The 20,089-nt window shown below is 45.0% G+C and overlaps 1 protein-coding gene across 2 annotated transcripts in view; it reads right to left on the bottom strand.

Annotated features, from left to right (window-relative positions):
* The window catches only part of LOC140398667 (codanin-1-like), a 162,957-nt gene that overhangs the window by 49,164 nt on the left and 93,704 nt on the right, over nt 1–20,089 (bottom strand). For both annotated transcript variants that reach the window (XM_072487634.1, XM_072487643.1), the window contains exon 12: nt 13,871–13,985. In XM_072487634.1, the coding sequence (XP_072343735.1) occupies nt 13,871–13,985 (115 nt within the window). The remainder of the gene's footprint in view (nt 1–13,870; nt 13,986–20,089) is intronic.

The raw sequence follows: 20,089 nt of genomic DNA, 5'->3' as shown, positions 1-20,089 counted from the left end.
GGTTTATCAATGGTAACTCCTAGCATGTTGATAGTGGGGAATTCAGCAATGGTAATGCTACATTGAATGCCAAGAGATTGTTAGATTCTCTTGTTCGAGGTGGTAATTGCCTGGCACTTTACGGTGCTTTTCTGAATGGAGGGCTAGTGGTGTTCCACAGGGATCAGTGCCGAGACCTTTGCTGTTTGTAGTATTTTGTTTCACTTTTTAAAAAATATATTGAGATTACTCAATTATTTTTTTTCCAACTGAGGGCAATTTAATGTGGTCAATCCATCTATCCTTGGTTGTGGGGGTGAAGCCCACGCAGACACAGGGAGAAAGTGCAAACTCCAGACAGACAGTGACCCAGGGCCTGGATTGAACCCGGATCCTCAGCGCCGTAGGCAGCAGTGTGAATCACTGTTCTACCATGCCGCCCAGTTGTTCGTAGTATATATAAATGATTTGGAGGAAAATGTAACTGGTCTGATTCGCAGGTTTGCAGGCGACACAGAGGTTGGTGGAATTGCGGACAGCGATGAGGATTGTCAGAGGATTCAGCAGGATATAGATCAATTAGAGACTTGGGTGAGAGATGGCAGATGGAGTTTAATCTGGACAATGAGGTCATGCATTTTAAGAACATAAGAACGAGGAGCAGGAGTAGGTTATCTGGTCCCTCGAGCCAGCTCCGCCATTCAATGAGATCATGGCTGATCTTTTTTGGACTCAGCTCCACTTTCCGGCCCGAACACCATAACCCTTAATCCCTTTATTCTTCAAAATACTATCTATCTTCATCTTAAAAACATTTAATGAAGAAGCCTCAACTGCTTCATTTGGCAAGGAATTCCATAGAACAAAGAAAAATTACAGCACAGGAACAGGCCCTTCGGCCCTCCAAGCCTGCGCCGATACAGATCCTCTATCTAAAACTGTCGCCTATTTTCTAAGAATCTATATCCCTCTGCTCCCTGCCATGCATGTATCTGTCTAGATACATCTTAAATTACGCTATTGTGCCCGCCTCTACCAACTCCGCCGGCAATGCATTCCAGGCACCCACCACCCTCTGCGTAAAGAACTTACCACGCATATCTCCCTTAAACTTTTCCCCTCTCACCTTGAACTCGTGACCCCTAGTAATTGAGTCCCCCACTCTGGGAAAAAGCTTCTTGCTATCCACCCTGTCTATACCTCTCATGATTTTGTAGACCTCAATGAGGTCCCCCCTCAACCTCGGTCTTTCTAATGATCATAATCTTAATCTACTCAACCTCTCTTCATAGCTAGCGCCCTCCATACCAGGCAACATCCTGGTGAACCTCCTCTGCACCTTCTCCAAAGCATCCACATTCTTTTGGTAATGTGGCAACCAGAACTGTACGCAGTATTCCAAATGTGGCCGAAACGAAGTCTTATACAACTGTAACATGACCTGCCAACTCTTGTACTCAATACCCCTCCCGATGAAGGAAAGCATGCCGTATGCCTTCTTGACCGGACCTGTGCAGCCACCTTCAGGGTACAATGGACCTGAACACCCAGATCTCTCTGTACATCAATTTTCCCCAGGGCTTTTTCATTTACCGTATAGTTCGCTCTTGAATTGGATCTTCCAAAATGGATCACCTTGCATTTGCCCGGATTGAACACCATCTGCCATTTCTCCACCCAACTCTCTAATCTATCTATATTCTGCTGTATACTCTGACAGTCCCCTTCACTATCTGCTACTCCACCAATCTTAGTGTCATCTGCAAACTTGCTAATCAGACCACCTATACCTTCCTCCAGATCATTTATGTATATCACAAACAACAGTGGTCCCAGCACGGATCCCTGTGGAACACCACTGGTCACAGTTCTCCATTTTCAGAAACTCCCTTCCACTACTACTCTCTGTCTCCTGTTGCCCAGCCAGTTCTTTATCCATCCAGCTAGTACACCCTGGACCCCATGAGACTTCACTTTCTTCATCAGCCTACCATGGGGAACCTTATCAAATGCCTTACTGAAGTCCATGTATATGACATCTACAGCCCTTCCCTCATCAATCAACTTTGTCACTTCCTCAAAGAATTCTATTAAGTTGGTAAGACATGACATTCGCTGCACAAAACCATGTTGCCTACCACTGATGAGCCCATTTTCTTCCAAATGGGAATAGATCCTATCCCTCAGTATCTTCTCCAGCAGCTTCCCTACCAATTACGTCAGGCTCACTGATCTATAATTACCTGGATTATCCCTGCTACCCTCCTTAAAAAAGGGGACATTAGCAATTCCCCAGTCCCCCGGTACCTCACCCGTGTTCAAGGATGCTGCAAAGATATCTGTTGAGGCCCCAGCTATTTCCTCTCAGTAACCTGGGATAGATCCCATCCAGACCTGGGGACTTGTCCACCTTAATTCCTTTTACAATATCCAACCATCCTCCCTCCTTATGCCGAGTTGACCTTGAGTCATCAAACATCTATCCCAAACCTCAGCATCCGTCACGACCCTCTCCTCGGTGAATACCGATGCAAAGTACTTGTTAAGAATCTCACCCATTTTCTCTGACGCCACGCATAACTTTCCTGCTTTGTCCTCGAGTGGGCCAACCCTTTCTCTAGTTACCCTCTTGCTCCTTATATATGAATAAAAGGCTTTGGGATTTTGTTTAACCCTGTTTGCTAAAGATAATTCATGACCCCTCTTGATTCCTCGTTTCAGATTGGTCCTAGATTCCCGATATTCTTCCAAAGCTTCGTCTGTCTTCAGTCACCTAGACCTTATGTATGCTTCCTTTTTCCTCTTAGCTAGTCTCACAATTTCACCTGTCATCCATGGTTCCCTAATCATGCCATTTCTATCCCTCATTTTCACAGGGACATGTCTTTCCTGCTCTCTAATCAACCTCTCTTTAAAAAGCCTCCCACATATCAAATGTGGATTTACCTTCAAACAGCTGCTCCCAATCCACATTCCCCGGCTCCTGCCGAATTTTGGTATAGTTGCCCTTCCCCCAATTTAGCACTCTTCCTTTAGGACCACTCTCGTCTTTGTCCATGAGTATTCTAAAACTTACGGAATTATGATCACTATTCCCAAAGTAATCCCCGACTGAAATTTCAACCACCTGGCCAGGCTCATTCCCCAACACCAGGTCGTGTGTCCCCTTCCCGAGTTTGACTATTTACATACTGCTCTAAAAAACCCTCCTGGATGCTCCTTACAAATTCTGCTCCATCTAGACCTATGACACTGTATCCCAGTCAATGTTGGGAAAATTAAAATCTCCTATCACCACCACCCTGTTGCTCCTACATCTTTCCATAATCGGTTAACATATTTATACCTCTGTCTCACGCACGCTGTTGGGATGTCTGTAGTACAGCCCCAACATTGTTACCGCACCCTTCCTATTTCTGAGCTCTGCCCATATCGCCTCACTGCTCGAGTCCTCCATAGTGCCCTCCTTCAGCACAGCTGTGGTTTCCTCTCTGACCAGTAAAGCAACTCCTCCACCCCTTTTACCCCCCTCTCTATCCCGCCTGAAGCATCGATATCCTGGGATATTTAGTTGCCAATCATGCCCGTCCCTCAACCAAGTCTCAGTAATAGCAATAACATCATACTCCCAGGTACTAATCCAAGCCTTAAGTTCATCTGCCTTACCTACTACACTTCTTGCATTAAAAGAAATGCACCTCAGACCACCAGTCCCTTTGCGTTCATCATCTGCTCTCTGCCTACTCTTCCCCTTAGTCACGCTGACATCATGATCTAGTTCCTTACAGGCTTTAGTTACTACCTCCTTACTGTCCACTAATCTCCTCATTTGGTTCCCATCCCCCTGCCACATTAGTTTAAACCCTCCCCAACAGCGTTAGCAAAAGCACCCCCAAGGACATTGGTTCCAGTCCGGCCCAGGTGTACACCGTCCAATTTGTAGTAGTCCCACCTCCCCCAGAACCGGTCCCAATGTCCCAAAAATCTGAACCCCTCCCTCCTGCACCATCTCTCAAGCCACGCATTCATCCTGCCTATTCCTCCATTTCTACTCTGACTACCATGTGGCACTGGTAGCAATCCTGAGGTTACTACCTCGGAGGTCTGACTTTTTAAACTTGGTTCCTAACTCCCTAAATTCTGCTTGTAGGACCTCATCCCATTTGTGGGTGAAGAAGTTCCTCCTAAACTCAGTCCTAAATCTACTTCCCCTTATTTTGAGGCTATGCCCCCTAGTTCTGCTTTCACCCGCCAGTGGAAACAACCTGCCCACATCTATCCCCTTCATAATTTTATATGTTTCTATAAGATCCCCCCGCACTCTTTGAAATTCCAACGAGTACAGTCCCAGTCTACTCAACCTCGCCTCGTAATCCAACCCCTTCAGCTCTGGGATTAACCTAGTGAATCTCCTCTGCACACCCTCCAGCGCCAGTACGTCCTTTCTCAGGTAAGGAGACCAAAACTGAACACAATATTCCAGGTGTGGCCTCACTTGCACCGTATACAATTGCAGCATAGCCTGCCTAGTCTTAAACTCCATTCCTCTAGCAATGAAGGACCAAACTCCATTTGCCTTCTTAATCACCTGTTGCACCTGTAAACCAACTTTTTGCGACTCATGCACTAGCACACCCAGGTCTCTCTGCACAGCGGCATGTTTTAATATTTTATCATTTAAATAATAATCCCTTTTGCTATTATTCCTACCAAAATGGATAACCTCACATTTGTCAACATTGTATTCCATCTGCCAGACCCTACCTAGTCCATTCACTTAACCTATCCAAATCCCTCTGCAGACTTCCGGTATCCTCTGCACTTTTTGCTTTACCATTCATCTTAGTGTTGTCTGCAAACTTGGACACATTGCACTTGGTCCCCAACTCCAAATCATCTATGCAAATTGTGAACAATTGTGGGCCCACCACTGATCCCTGAAGGACACCACTAGCTACTGATTGCCAACCAGAGAAGCCCATTAATCCCCACTCTTTGCTTTCTATTAATTAACCAATCCTCTATCTTCTACTACTTTACCCTTAATGCCATGCATCTTTATCTTATGCAGCAAACTTTTGTGTGGCACCTTGTCAAAAGCTTTCTGGAAATCCAGATATACCACATCCATTGGCTCCCCGTTATCTACCGCACTGATAATGTCCTCAAAAAATCGCACTAAATTAGTTAGGCATGACCTGCCCTTTACGAACCCATGCTGCGTCTGCCCAATGGGACAATTTCCATCCAGATGCATCGCTATTTCTTCCTTTACGATAGATTCCAGCAACTTCCCTACTACCGAAGTTAAGCTCACTGGCCTATTATTACCCACTTTCTGCCTACCTCCTTTTTTAAACAGTGGTGTCACGTTTGCTAATTTCCAATCCGCCGGGACCACCCAGAATCTAGTGAATTTTGGTAAATTATCACTACTGCATTTGCAATTTCTCTAGCCATCTCTTTTAGCACTCTGGGATGCATTCCATCAGGGCCAGGAGACTTGTCTATCTTTATGGGGCAGCACGATAGCATTGTGGATAGCACAATTGCTTCACAGCTCCAGGGTCCCAGGTTCGATTCCGGCTTGGGTCACTGTCTGTGCGGAGTCTGCACGTTCTCCCAGTGTGTGCGTGGGTTTCCTCCGGGTGCTCCGGTTTCCTCCCACAGTCCAAAGATGTGCAGGTTAGGTGGATAAATTGCCCTTAGTGTCCAAAATTGCCCTTCGTGTTGGGTGGGGTTACTGGGTTATGGGGATAGGGTGGAGGTGTTGACTTTAGGTAGGGTGCTCTTTCCAAGAGCCGGTGCAGACTCGATGGGCTGAATGGCCTCCTTCTGCACTGTAAATTCTATAATTTAGCCCCATTAGCTTGCCCATCACTAATTCCTTAGTGATAACAATCATCTCAAGGTCCTCACTTGCATAGTCCTCCATCAGTCACTGGCATGTTATTTGTATCTTCCACTGTGAAGACCGATCCAAAAAACCTGTTCAGTTCCTCAGCCATTTCCTAATCTCCCATTATTAAATCTCCCTTCTCATCCTCTAAAGGACCGATATTTATCTTAGCCACTCTTTTCTGTTTTATACATTTGTTGAAACTTTTACTATCTGTTTTTATATTCTGAGCAAGTTTACTCTCATAATTTATCTTACTCTTCTTTATAGCTTTTTAGTAGCTTTCTGTTGCCCCCTAAAGATTTCCCAGTCCTCTAGTCTCCCACTAATCTTTGCCACTTTGTATTCTTTTTCCTTCAATTTGATACTCTCCCTTATTTCCTTAGATATCCACGGTCGATTTTCCCTTTTTCTACCGTCCTTCCTTTTTGTTGGTATAAACCTTTGCTGAGCACTGTGAAAAATCGCTTGGAAGGTTCTCCACTGTTCCTCAACTGTTTCATCATAAAGTCTTTGCTCCCAGTCTACCTTAGCTAGCTCTTCTCTCATCCAATTGTAATCTCCTTTGTTTTAAGCACAAAATACTAGTGTTTGATTTTATCTTCTCACCCTCCATCTGTATTTTAAATTCCACCATATTATGATCGCTCCTTCCGAGAGGATCCCTAACTATGAGATCATTAATCAATCCTGTCTCATTACACAGGACCAGATCTAGGACCGCTTGTTCCCTCGTAGGTTCCATTACATACTGTTCTAGGAAACTATCACGGATACATTCTATAAACTCCTTCTCAAGGCTGCCTTGACCGACCTGGTTAAACCAATCGACATATAGATTAAAATGCCCCATGATAACTGCTGTACCATTTCTACATGCATCAGGTGTTTCTTTGTTTATTGCCTGCCCCACCATAATGTCACTATTTGGTAGCCTATAGACTACTCCTATCAGTGACTTTTTCACCTTACTATTCCTGATTTCCACCCAAATGGATTCAACCTTATCCTCCATAGCACCAATGTAACCCCTGCTATTACCCGGATGTCATCCTTAAATAACAGAGCTACACCACCTCCCTTACCATCCACTCTGTCCTTCCGAATAGTTTGTTACCCTTGGATATTTAACTCCCAGTCATGACCATCCTTTAACCATGTTTCAGTAATGGCCACTAAATCATAGTCATTCACGATGATTTGCGCCATCAACTCATTTATACCTTATTCCGAATACTACGAGCATTCAGGTAAAGTACACTGATGTTGGCTTTTATACCTCTGTTTTGAATCTTCACACCTTGATCAGTAACCTCTCCCAAGTTATTTTTCGTCTTAAAGTTTCTCATAATTTTCCTTGTCGTTGAACCCATATCTTCATGTAAGAACCTGCCGCGTCGCTTTCCATTTATGTTTTTACTTCCCGTTTTATTCCTTTTAGTATTACTGAACCTATTCACTGAGCTCCCCTCTGTACCTTGCACTGTCGCCCTTTTTGATTTTTGACTATGGCTTCTCTGCCTTACACTTTCCCCCTTACTGCCTTTTGTTTCTGCCCTTGTTTTACTACCTTCCCAATTCCTGCATAGTTTCCCATCCCCCTGCCACATTAGTTTAAACACTCCCCAACTGCTCTAGCAAATAGCCCCTCCCGAGGACATCAGTTCCAGTCCTGCCCAGATATAACCCGTCCAGTTTATACAGGTCCCACCTCCCCCAGAACCTCCCCAATGTCCCAGGAAATCCTTCCCCTGACACCATCCCTTCAGCCACGTATTCATCCTATATATCCTGTCATTTCTACTCTGACTAGCACGTGGCACCGGAAGTAATCCTGAAATCACTACCTTGAAGGTCTAATACAGGTGGGAAATATACCGTAAATATCAGAACCTTTAAGAGTATTGACAGGCAGAGGAATCTGGGTGTACAGGTCCACAGGTCACTGAAAGTGATAATTCAGGTGGAGAAGGTAGTCGAGAAGGCACACGCCATGCTTGCCTTCATCAACTGGGGCACAGAGTATAAAAACTGGCAAGTCATGCGGCAGTTGTATAGCATTAGTTAGGCCACACTTGGAATATAGTGTACAATTCTGGTTGCCACACTATCAGAAGGATGTGGAGGCTTTGGAGAGGGTGCAGAAGAGATTTACCAAGAGGTTGCGTGGTATAGGGGGCATTAGCTACGAAGAGAGGTTGGATAAACTGGGGTTGTTCTCCGTGGGATGGCAGAGGTTGAGGGCGACCCGATAGAAGTCTACAAAATTATGAGGGGCATGGAGACTGGTTAGTAAGAAGTTTTTTCCCAGGGTGGAAGAGTCAATTACTCGGGCAGCACGGTAGCACAGTGGTTAGCACAGTTGCTCCACAGCTCCTGGGTCCCATGTTCGATTCCTGGCTTGGGTCACTGTCTGTGTGGAGTCTGCACATCCTCCCAGTGTGTGCGTGGGTTTCCTTCGGGTGCTCCGGTTTCCTCCCACAGTCCAAAGATGTGCAGGTTAGGTGGATTGGCCATAATAAATTACCCTTATGTGTCCAAAAAGATTGGGTGGGGATGTGGAGGTGTGGGCTTGGGTGGGGTGCTCTTTCTGGGGGCCGATGTAGACTCTCTGGGCCGAGTGGCCTCCTTCTACACTGTAACTTCTATGATCTATATAGGTTTAAGATGGGAGGGGCAAAGTTGAGAAGGATGTGCAAGGGAGTTTTAAAATTTTTTACATACATACATATACCACACACACACACACACACACACACACACACACACACACGAACGAGGGTTGTGGGTGCCTGGAACTTGCTGCCTGAGGTGGAAGCAGATACGATAGTGATGTTTAAGGGGCGCCTTGACAAATACACAAATAGGATGGGAATAGAGGGATACGGATCTAAGTGTAGAAGGTTTTAGGGTAGACGGGAAGCATGGTCATTGCAGGCTTGGAGGTCCGAAGGGCCGGTTTCTGTGCTGTACTGTTCTTTGAATGATACAATGTTGTCTAGATCTGACTGCATATTAATACATACTAGTTCAGTATCTGAAGAGTCAAGAATGGTACTGAACATTGTGCAGTTCACTTCTAACCTTATGATGGAGGAAAGGGGATTGTTGAAGCAGCTACAGATGGTTAGGTCTACGAAACTACCCCATTGAACTCCTGGAAAAATGTCCTGCGACTGAAATGATTGACCTTCAACAACCACAACCATCTTCTTTTGTGCTAGATACGAGTCTAACCAGTGGAGAATTTCCCCTGATTCCTATGGACTTCAGTTTTGTCAAGTCTCCTTGATGCTGCATTCAATCAAGTGCTATCTTAAAAGTAAAGGGCAGTCACTCTCACCTCACCCCAGGAGTTCAGCTCTTTTGTCCATGTGAAGTGAGGAGCGGAGTGGCTCTGGTGGAACCCAAATGGAGTGTCAGTGAGCAAGTTATTGCTGAGTACGTGTTACCCGATGCCACTGTTGACAATGTCTTCGATCACTTTGCTGAGGATCGGGAAGAGGTACAATGGGATGGAAATTGGTTGAATTAGACTTGTATTGCTTTTTGTTGACAGGACAGCATGGCTGGGTAATTTTTCACACTGACGGGCAGATGCCAGTGTTTTAGCAGTTGTGGAACAGCTTGGCAAAGGGCTCAGCTGGTTCAGGAGCACACCAAAGTGACACCAGGGCCCAGAGCCTTTGTTGTATCCAGTGCCTTCAACCATTGCTTGATATCACATGGAGTGAATCAAATTCGCTGAAGATTGACCTCTCTGCGATGGTAGGGACATCATGAAGAAGTAGAGATGGATCATTTACTCTGGTGAAGGTGGTTGCAAATGCTTCACCGTTGTCTTTTGCACAGATGTGACGCCAACCCCTATCATTTAAGATGGAGATATTTGGGAAGCGGTCTCTTCCAATTTATTGTTTAATTATCCACCACCAGTTATGACTTGATGTGGCAAGACATAAACACTTATAAATGAGTAGGAACTGGAGTTACCATTGGGCCCCTCAAACTTGCACTGTCATTCACTAAGATCATGGCTGATCTGATTGTAAAATCACATCGCATTCCTGACTGCCCTGATAGCCTTTCACCACCTTGCTGATCAAGAATTTATCTAGCTCTGCCTTAAAAATATTCAAAGATTCTGCTTCCACCATCTCTTGAGGTCGAGTCCCAGAGACTCACGACCATCAGAGAAAAAAGTTTCCTTATCGCCATCTTAATGGGCAACCCTTATTTCTAAAGTGACCCCTAGTTCTAGATTCTTGCACAAGGGGAAACATCAACTCCATATACACACTGTCAAGATCTTTCAGGATCTTGTACGTTTCAATCAAGTCATCTCTTACTCTTCTAAACTCCAGTGGTTGTAAGCCTATCCTGCCCAATCTTTCCTCACAAGACAGCCTGCCAATTCCAGGTATTAGTCTAATAAACTTCTGTGAACACTGCAGAGCTTTGATCTGATCCATTAGTTGGTATCCTTCTGAAAAAGGGAAAAGCTTCGAATCACTTTGGACTTATTCCAGGAGAATTTTGTGTCCACTTATACTATAGAATGGAAGGAGATTTGGTCATTGAGCTAACTGCGGAGGGGGTGGGGGGGTTCTGTACTTTAGAGATGTTGCCTACTGAAATAGTGTTTCTTTGAGTTTGTTTGTTAAAGTAAGGTCTTATAACTTGAAATCTTGTTGTATATACTTTTAACCATTCACTGGAAGTTCACATTTCTTTTTAAACATTATCGATCTCTATGGAGGTTGGATGACAATGCAAACCTGAATATTACAGTTTTAAAAGAAAACCAATAAAATTTAAATCATTCAACATTTGAAACACTGTATAAAGGATGAACTTTTAGCTTGCCACTTTCACTCAAGTCTAAACAGAATGGAGAGGGATCATCATCAGGAAGTTGCTGCATGTTCTGAATGAACTATTCATCCACATGATACAGAAGGTTACCATTTAGCTTATCACACCTGTGCCAGTTCTCCAAGGGCTGTCCAATTAATTCCACTCTCCTCTTTCCTCATCGCAAAGGTTTCCTTTTTAAGTATTTACCAATTCATTTCTGAGAGGTATTTTTGAATTTGCTTCCACCATTATTTTGGGCAGTACATTCAAGATCATAACTTGCTTCATAAAAATATTCACAATATATATTAATGATTTGGATGAGGGAACAAAATGTGACATCTCAAAGTTTGCAGATGATACCAAGTTGGATGGGAAGGTGAACTGTGAAGAGGATGCAGAGATCCTACAGCATGATCTGGACAGGTTGGGCGAGTGGGCAAATCAATGGCAGATGCAGTATAATTTGGATAAGTGTGAGGTTATTCACTTTGTAAACAAAAACAGGAAGGCAGATTACTACCTGAATGGTTGTAAATAGGGAGGGGGGAGTGTGCAGCGGGGACCTGGGTATCCTTGTGCACCAGTCGCTGAAGGTAAGCATGCAGGTGCAGCAGGCGGTAAAGAAGGCTCATGGTATGTTGGCCTTCATTGCGAGAGGATTTGAGTACCTAGAATAGTGTGTGCAGTTTTGGTCTCCTTTTCTGAGGAAGAATGTTCTTGCTCTCGAGTGAGTGCAGCGAAGGTTTACCAGACTGATTCCAGGGATGGTGGGACGGTCACATGAGGAGAGATTGACTAGGTTAGGATTGTTTTCCTGGAGGTCAGAAGAATGAGGGGGGTTCTCATAGAGACTTATAAAATTCTAACAGGATTAGACAGGGTAGATGCTCCCGATGGTGGGTGTGTCCAGAACCAGGGGTCACAGTCTGAGGATTCAGGGTAAACCATTTCGGACAGAGATGAGGAGACATTTCTTCATCCAAAGAGTGGTGAACCTGTGGAATTCATTACCACAGGAAGTAGTTGATGCTAAAACATTGAATATATTCAAGAAGCGGCTGGATATAGCACTTGGGGAGAATGGGATCAAAGGCTATGGGGAGAAAGCAGGATTAGGCTATTGAGTTGGATAATCAGCCATGATCGTGATGAATGGCAGAGCAGATTCGAAGGGTCAAAAGGCCTCCTCCTATCTTCTATGCATCTATGTACCCTGACCACCCCTTGGTTTTGATTTTGTCAGTTATCAAATCGAAAAAAGAATCTGCTGCTTTAAAGAAGCATCCCAATTTTCTAAATGGACAAATCTCCAGCATTCCACTTCCTCATTTGAGTCAGAGAAAAATTTCAAAGCTGCTGCTGTTCATTATATGACCAATGACATCAAACAACTCTTTTAAATTCACATTCGAGTATTAATTTTAAATCCAAAACAGAATCTATTGCCAAATTCTATTTCACACAATTACAGTAGTTAAGGAGGCTATTTGGCAGATTGAATCTGCACCGACTCTTTCAAGGAGCAATCGAGTTAAGTCCTACTTCCTGGCTCTTACCCAATAGGCCATTTTTTCTCTTCAAAAATGTATTAATTCCTTTTGAAAGCTACTATTGAAATACCCAGACAGACAACAGCACATTCCAAATTCAAGCTATTCATTTTTGTGTCATGTTGCCTCCAATTCCTTTGACAATCACCTTAAATCTGTGCTCGCTTGTTATCAGCACTTCAGTCATTGGAAACAGTTTCTCTTCTATATCCAAACCTGTTAAATGCTTCTGTATCTCCTTCCTAGGGTCAGAACAGCAGTTAGCACTGCTGCCTCACAGCACTAGGGATACAGGTTCAATTCCAACCTTGGGTGACTGACTGTGTGGCATTTGCACATTCTCCCAGTGTCTGCGTGGGTTTCCCCCGGGTGCTCAGGTTTCCTCCTACATGTACCGGCTAAGTCGATAGACCATGCTAAATTGCTCTTTAGTGTCCAGCAGTGAGGTGGGGTTATGGGATTACTACGATGGAGCGGGTAGTGGTCCTCGGTAGGATGCTGTTTTAGAGGGTCGGTGTGGACTCGATGGGCCGAATGGCCTCCTTCTGTATTGTAGGGATTCTGTGATTCCAGTCTCCTCTGTTCCAAGGAGAACAATTCCAGCTTCTCCAGTCTATTGATGCAAGTATAATTCCGAAAACCTGGAACTGTTCTGGCAAATTTCTCTTCTCCAAAGTCTCTGTAGCAATCCCAATGTGCAACACCCAAAATTGGCCATAACTGGGACCCTGGCTGTACATAGATTTTGCATACCTTCATGGATTTTTCACTCTTTACCTCCAGTTACCAAGCCCAGGATCCCATATGTTTTCATAACTTGTTGTTGACCTGTCCTGTCACTTTCAGAGATTGTGCAAGGTTTTTCTCTCTCTCTTCTGCCATTAGCTTGGATTGTCTTTCCTCAGTCTTCCTACCAAAACACATCTCCTCACATTGTTCCATGTGGAATTCCATTTCACTTTTTATCCACCCAGTCTACCAGCCTCTGTATTTCTGAAGTTTATTTCTGCTCATTTACAGATCACACCAAGTGATGACAATTTTATTGTTTAATAGGAGTAGGCAAAGAAGAAAGTACATCCTGGGATTCTGCAACAAAAGCCATCCAGTACCTACATTTAAATAATACACAGCAGGTCAAAGAAAAAAAACATTGATCTCATCAGAAATAAAACAAGACCGATAAGCAGGCCCTATTTGCACTATGCCAAGATTGATTTTGACTTTTTGCTATGAGGAAATATTCCCACAATAAAAATCTACTGCAATAACCACAAATTTCCCTCAATTTCACTTTAGCCTGATGCACTCTGATCCATAAACATAGAACATTATGCTTGGATAATGTAAGTTGTTCATTGTGTCACAAAGAGCAGCATCATACCAGATAGATGTTTTACTGACATGCTCATTTCTTCCAATTCAAGAACACAAATGATATATTTAGCATTGTAAACTAAACAGTGAATTGCATCTGGATTTGAATGCACAATACACATGCTAAATCCTTTGTCAGGAGAAAACATTTGTGGATCACTGACGCTCAATTCTAAATTAATAAAACCTCACATCAATGCTTTACCTGTTCACCCACAGCCACTTCACCTTCTGAAGACTCATGGTTCAGAATCGCAATGCTGTCCAGTTCCAAAATCTGCTGGCAAAGGGTGTCTGATAAGTGCTGATTTAACTGATGGCTATGTAAGAAAAGGAGAATGAAATGAGCCCTTTAGACAAATGAAGTGCCAGAAATAACACTGCCATGTGAGTGAACTAGATATAAAAGTTACAGACAGGGTCATGTTATATTTATTGAAGATAGATTACGTCAAAGAAGAGGGATGTTACTTGATGTCAGATTTTATCAAAGCCATTAATTTATCAACTTTAGCAGCAGGACTGTATTTTGGGAGCACTACAAGTGGACCCTGACATTCGGCAGTATGTTCAGAAAGGGGCCCGGAATTTGGAAGGATCAACAAGAGGTCCCAGAGTTCTTGGAAGAAAGGAGCACGGTCTGTTAATGCCCTTCCTTGTCTAACTTAGAGAATTTAGTGTGCTTGTCCATCGAGGTCTTCAATAAATACGTTTGGACCCACGTCATAGAATCTTACAGCATAGGAAGATACTTCATGCCTTGGTCTGCTCTTTGAAAAAATTAGTAATTATTTCTCTTTTCTTTCCCCATAGCTCTGCATTATTTTTAACCTTTGAATATATATCCAATTCCCCATCAAAAGTTATTTCCATCGCCATCACCCTTTTAAGCAATGTATTCCAGATACGAGCGATACGGTGGCACAGTGGTTAGCACTGCTGCCACACAGCTCCAAGGACCCGGGTTAAATTCCGGCCTCAGGTGGATATGTGGTGTTTGCACTTTCTCCCAGTGTTTGCGTGGGTTTCCTCCGGGCGCTCCAGTTTCCTCCCATAGTTAAAAGATGTGCAGGTTAGGCAGACTGGCCATGCTAAATTGCCCCTTAGTGTCGAAAAGGTTAGTTGGGGTTACTTGGTTATGGGGATAGGGCGGAAGTGTGGGCTAAAGAAGGGTGCTATTTCCAAGGGCCGTTGCAGACTCGATGGGCCGAATGGCCTCCTTCTGCACTGTAAATCTGGAAAGCATCTGGAAAGACACTGCTTGATTAGCATCTGGAAAGACACTGCTTGATTAGGGATAGTCAGCACGGATTTGTGAGGGGTAGGTCTTGCCTAACAAATCTTATTGAATTCTTTGAGGAGGTGACCAAGCATGTGGATGAAGGTAAAGCAGTGGATGTAGTGTACATGGATTTTAGTAAGGCATTTGATAAGGTTCCCCATGGTAGGCTTATGCAGAAAGTAAGGAGGCATGGGATAGTGGGAAATTTGGCCAGTTGGATAACAAACTGGCTAACCGATAGAAGTCACAGAGTGGTGGTGGATGGCAAATATTCAGCCTGGATCCCAGTTACCAGTGGCGTACCGCAGGGATCAGTTCTGGGTCCTCTGCTGTTTGTGATCTTCATTAATGACTTGGATGAGGGAGTTGAAGGGTGGGTCAGTAAATTTGCAGACGATACAAAGATTGGTGGAGTTGTGGATAGTAAGGAGGGCTGTTGTCGGCTGCAAAGAGACATAGATAAGATGCAGAGCTGGGCTGAGAAGTGGCAGATGGAGTTTAACCCTGAAAAGTGTGAGGTTGTCCATTTTGGAAGGACAAATATTAATGCGGAATACAGGGTTAACGGTAGAGTTCTTGGCAATGTGGAGGAGCAGAGAGATCTTGGGGTCTATGTTCATACATCTTTGAAAGTTGCCACTCAAGTGGATAGAGCTGTGAAGAAGGCCTATGGTGTGCTCGCGTTCATTAACAGAGGGATTGAATTTAAGAGCCGTGAGGTGATGATGCAGCTGTACAAAACTTTGGTAAGGCCACATTTGGAGTACTGTGTACAGTTCTGGTCGCCTCATTTTAGGAAGGATGTGGAAGCTCTGGAAAAGGTGCAAAGAAGATTTACCAGGATGTTGCCTGGAATGGAGAGTAGGTCTTATGAGGAAAGGTTGAGGGTGCTAGGCCTTTTCTCATTAGGGCGGAGAAGGATGAGGGGCGACTTGATAGAGGTTTATAAGATGATCAGGGGAATAGATAGAGTAGACAGTCAGAGACTTTTTCCCCGGGTGGAACACACCATTACAAGGGGACATAAATTTAAGGTGAAAGGTGGAAGATATAGGAGGGATATCAGAGGTGGGTTCTTTACCCAGAGAGTAGTGGGGGCATGGAATGCACTGCCTGTGGAAGTCGTTGAGTCGGAAACATTAGGGACCTTCAAGCAGCTATTGGATAGGTACATGGATTACGGTAAAATGATATAGTGTAGATTTATTTGTTCTTAAGGGCAGCACGGTAGCATTGTGGATAGCACAATTGCTTCACAGCTCCATGGTCCCAGGTTCGATTCCGGCTTGGGTCATTGTCTGTGCGAAGTCTGCACGTCCTCCCTGTGTCTGCGTGGGTTTCCTCCGGGTGCTCCGGTTTCCTCCCACAGTCCAAAGATGTGCGGGTTAGGTGAATTGGCCAATGATAAATTGCCCTTAATGTCCAAATTGCCCTTGGTGTTGGGTGGAGGTGTTGAGTTTGGGTAGGGTGCTCTTTCCAAGAGCCGGTGCAGACTCAAAGGGCCGAATGGCCTCCTTCTGCACTGTAAATTCAATGATAATCTATGATTAATCTAGGACAAAGGTTCGGCACAACATCGTGGGCCGAAGGGCCTGTTCTGTGCTGTATTTTCTATGTTCTATTAAATGATATGATTCTATAATTCCTTCTAAAACATTGATTGCTTCTGCAGATAATAATAATAACAACAACAGCAGCATATTGTCACAAGTAGGCTTCAATGAAGTTACTGTGAAAAGCCCCGAGTCGCCACATTACAGTGCCTGTTCGGGGAGGCCGGTACAGGGATTGAACCCACGCTGCTGGCATTGTTCTGCATTACAAGCCAGCTGTTTAGCCCACTGTGCTAAACCAGCCCCTATTTTCCATGTTTTTATCAAATAAAATGTAACCCTAAGTCACAAAAATAGTTTACCACTTTTCTCAGAACAAAAGAATTTTAAACTGAATCTGAAAAGAGGGGAGAAGTTTGCCTGGACTGATTTAAAAAGCAGCCAAGCAAAATTCAGCTTCCTGCTAGGATTAAATCACATGAAAAATTAACTACAATCCCTGTCTGAAATCATGTTTTAGAGAAATAAATCACTATTTCACAAGAATTAGTCTAAAAGTTCCCTTCAGTAAGGCCTTTGACAAGGTCCCTCATGGCAGACTGGTACAAAAAGTGAAGTCACACGAGATCAGAGGTGAGCTGGCAAGATGGATACAGAACTGGCTCGGTCATAGAAGGCAGAGAGTAGCAATGGAAGGGTGCTTTTCTGATTGGAGGGTTGTGACTAGTGGTGTTCCGCAGGGATCAGTGCTGGGACCTTTGCTGTTTGTAGTGTAGATAAATGTAACTGGTCTGATTAGTATGTTTGTGGACGGCACAAAGGTTGGTGGAATTGTGGATGGAGATGAGGACCGTCAGAGGATACAGCAAGAGAGAGATTGGTTGGAGACTTGGGCAGAGAGATGGCAGATGGAGTTTAATTTGGACAAATGTGAGGTAATGCATTTTGGAATGTCTAATACAGGTGGGAAATATACAATAAATGGCAGAGGTATTGCCAGGGGACCTCCGGTGGTGGCCATGGCGTGAGCGGCCACATATTTGTTAGCTCCTGCACAAGGTGGAATTTGGGTGGAAAGAGGTTCAAGAGTGCCAGGAGAAGGTGTAACGTCTTTGGTGTGGCTGGAGTGGGTCCAGAAGAAGGGAGCTGGTGGAGCAGGGGAGTCCGTGCGCCACAGGTTAAGATGGTGGAGGGCAAAGGGTCTGTGCTGCCCTCCCAGTGATCAATGGAGCAGCTGGTAGTCATAGAGGTTTACAGCATGAAAACAGGCCATTCGGCCCAACTTGTCTATGCCGCTCAGTTAAACTTCTTTTAAATGAGAAGGAAAGCTCTGGAGGACCTGGCCAAGGCGGTAAAACTGCTCAAAGCATGGATTGACCGAGTGGAGCACCGGCTGGAGTCCCAGGGCCAGGCGATCCAGAAAATGGAGTAGGCAGTGGGAGAGCATGAGGAGCAGCTCACCTCATTGGTAGCAGAGGTGGGAGTGATGCGGGAGACCCAAATGAGGCTGAAAGAGAAGAATCTGGAGAATCGCTCAAGGGGGCAAAACTTGTGGATCGTGGGGATGCCCAAAGGCATCGAAGGAGCAGAGGCCATGTATGTGGCCAAATTGCTGGAAAGGCTGATGGGAGGTTTGGGGGGCGGAGGAGGGGGGGAACCTGTGATCAGCCTCTGGAGGCAACCAAGCGCACAGGAGACAGAGGAGGAGGCCGCAGGCAGGCGAACGCCAAGGACTATGGTGATGCGGTTGCACTGCTTCTTGGACAAAGAGAAGATTCTTCGGTGGACGAGGCAGGCGAGGTGTGTACTGGGGGGCTGGGGGAGAGATAAAAAGAGAGAGCGAGCACTGCGGGTGTGCCAAGACCTGGGTGCAGAACTGGTGTGGGGCCGGGTTTAACTGGGTCAAGGCTTCCCTCTTCAAAGGGGGTGAAGTTTGGAGTGCTATACCCGGCCCGTCACTTTCCAGAATCGGGAATACTAATTTGGTACGCCATAGAAGGCGACGGTGTTGTTGAGGGACAATGGACTGGCAGGAGGGGGACATCGAACTTTTGAGGTGTTTTCCGTTGGTTGTCGTTGGAGAGCTTTTTCTCCTTTGAAATGATTTGTTGGGTTTGGTGGCAGGGTGCTTGGGGACCAGGGTGAGTGCACTGGAGGGAGGGGGAAGGTTTGGCCTCGTCTTTTGCACTGATGTGCTGGGCTCCCTCATTATTCACAAATGAATGTGGCAACACTGCAGAGCTTGGCTCTGTCTACCCATGCTCCTGCCAATGCTTGGCACGCAAGTAGTCCTTCACCTCATTTTTAGTTATGTCTGGTGCTGCCCCAGGCATGCTCTCCTGGACTCTTCATTGAGCCAAGATTGATCTACTGGCTTGATGGTAATGGTAGAGTGATGTCTATGGCAAGCCAAGAGATAAAATATTGTGGTGGAATACAATTCTGCCGCTGCTGACAGCCCACAGTGCCTTTTGACTGCCCAGTTTTGAGTTTCTACATCTGTCGTAACTCTATCCCATGTAGCAAGGTGGTGGTGAAAGACAACATGATGAAGGATATCCCTTGAAGGTTGGATTTCATCTCCACAAAGACTATGCAATGGTCACACCTAGTATTTTGACCGAGAACAAATGCATCTGCGACAGATTGGTGAGAGAGTACAGCAGATCTTTTACTCTTATTGGTTCCCCTACCAACAGCCTGGTTCTTTAGGTCTCATCCAGCTCAGTCAGTAGTGGTACTACCAAGCCACACTTGGTAATTGACATTGAAGTCCCTTACCACAATACATGATGCGCTCTTTTCATCCGCAGTGATTCTTCCAACTGGTGCTCAGTATGGAGGAATACGGATTGATGGCACTGCACGGTAGCACAGTGGTTAGTGCAGAAGCTTCACAGCTCCAGGGTCCCAGGTTCGATTCCCTTTTCTGCGGAGTCTGCACGTTCTCCCCGTGTGTGCGTGGGTTTCCTCCGGGTGCTCCAGTTTTCTTCCACAGTCCAAATATGTGCAGGTTAGGTGGATTGGCCATGATAAATTGTCTTTCGTGTCCAAAAAGGTTAGGTGGGGTTACTGGGATAGGGTGGAGGCATGGGCTTAAGTATGATGCTCTTTCCAAGAGCCGGTGCAGACTCGATGGGCCGAATGGCCTCCTTCTGCACTGTAAATTATGTGATATATGATGAGCCAAGAAGGGGGGGACAACAGAATGTTTCCTTGCCCATGTTTAACCTGATGCCACGAGAATCTGTGAAGTCCAGAGTCAATGTTGAGGACTCCCAGGACAACTCATTCCTGATCGTATGCAATTGTGCTGCCATCTCTGGTGGATCTGTCCTGCTGAGGCAAGACATACCCATGGTTGGTGATGGTGATGTCTGGGACATTCTGCGTGTATGATCACATAAGGCGGTTGCTTCTCTAATCTGGGAGACAGATCTCCCAACTGGTACAATCCCAGGTTTTAGTCAGGTCTTTGCAGGGCCGACAGGGCTGGGTGTTCCGTTGTTGTTTGTGATGTGTAGGTTGATGCTAGATGGTCTATCTGGTTTTATTCCTTTTTGACTTTTTTCTAGTGCCTTGGCACAAC

The sequence above is a fragment of the Scyliorhinus torazame genome, chromosome 2 (genome assembly GCF_047496885.1).
Source record: "Scyliorhinus torazame isolate Kashiwa2021f chromosome 2, sScyTor2.1, whole genome shotgun sequence".
Taxonomy (NCBI): domain Eukaryota; kingdom Metazoa; phylum Chordata; class Chondrichthyes; order Carcharhiniformes; family Scyliorhinidae; genus Scyliorhinus; species Scyliorhinus torazame.
Note: the sequence above shows the minus strand (reverse complement) of the source record. Positions and strands in the feature narration are given on the sequence as shown.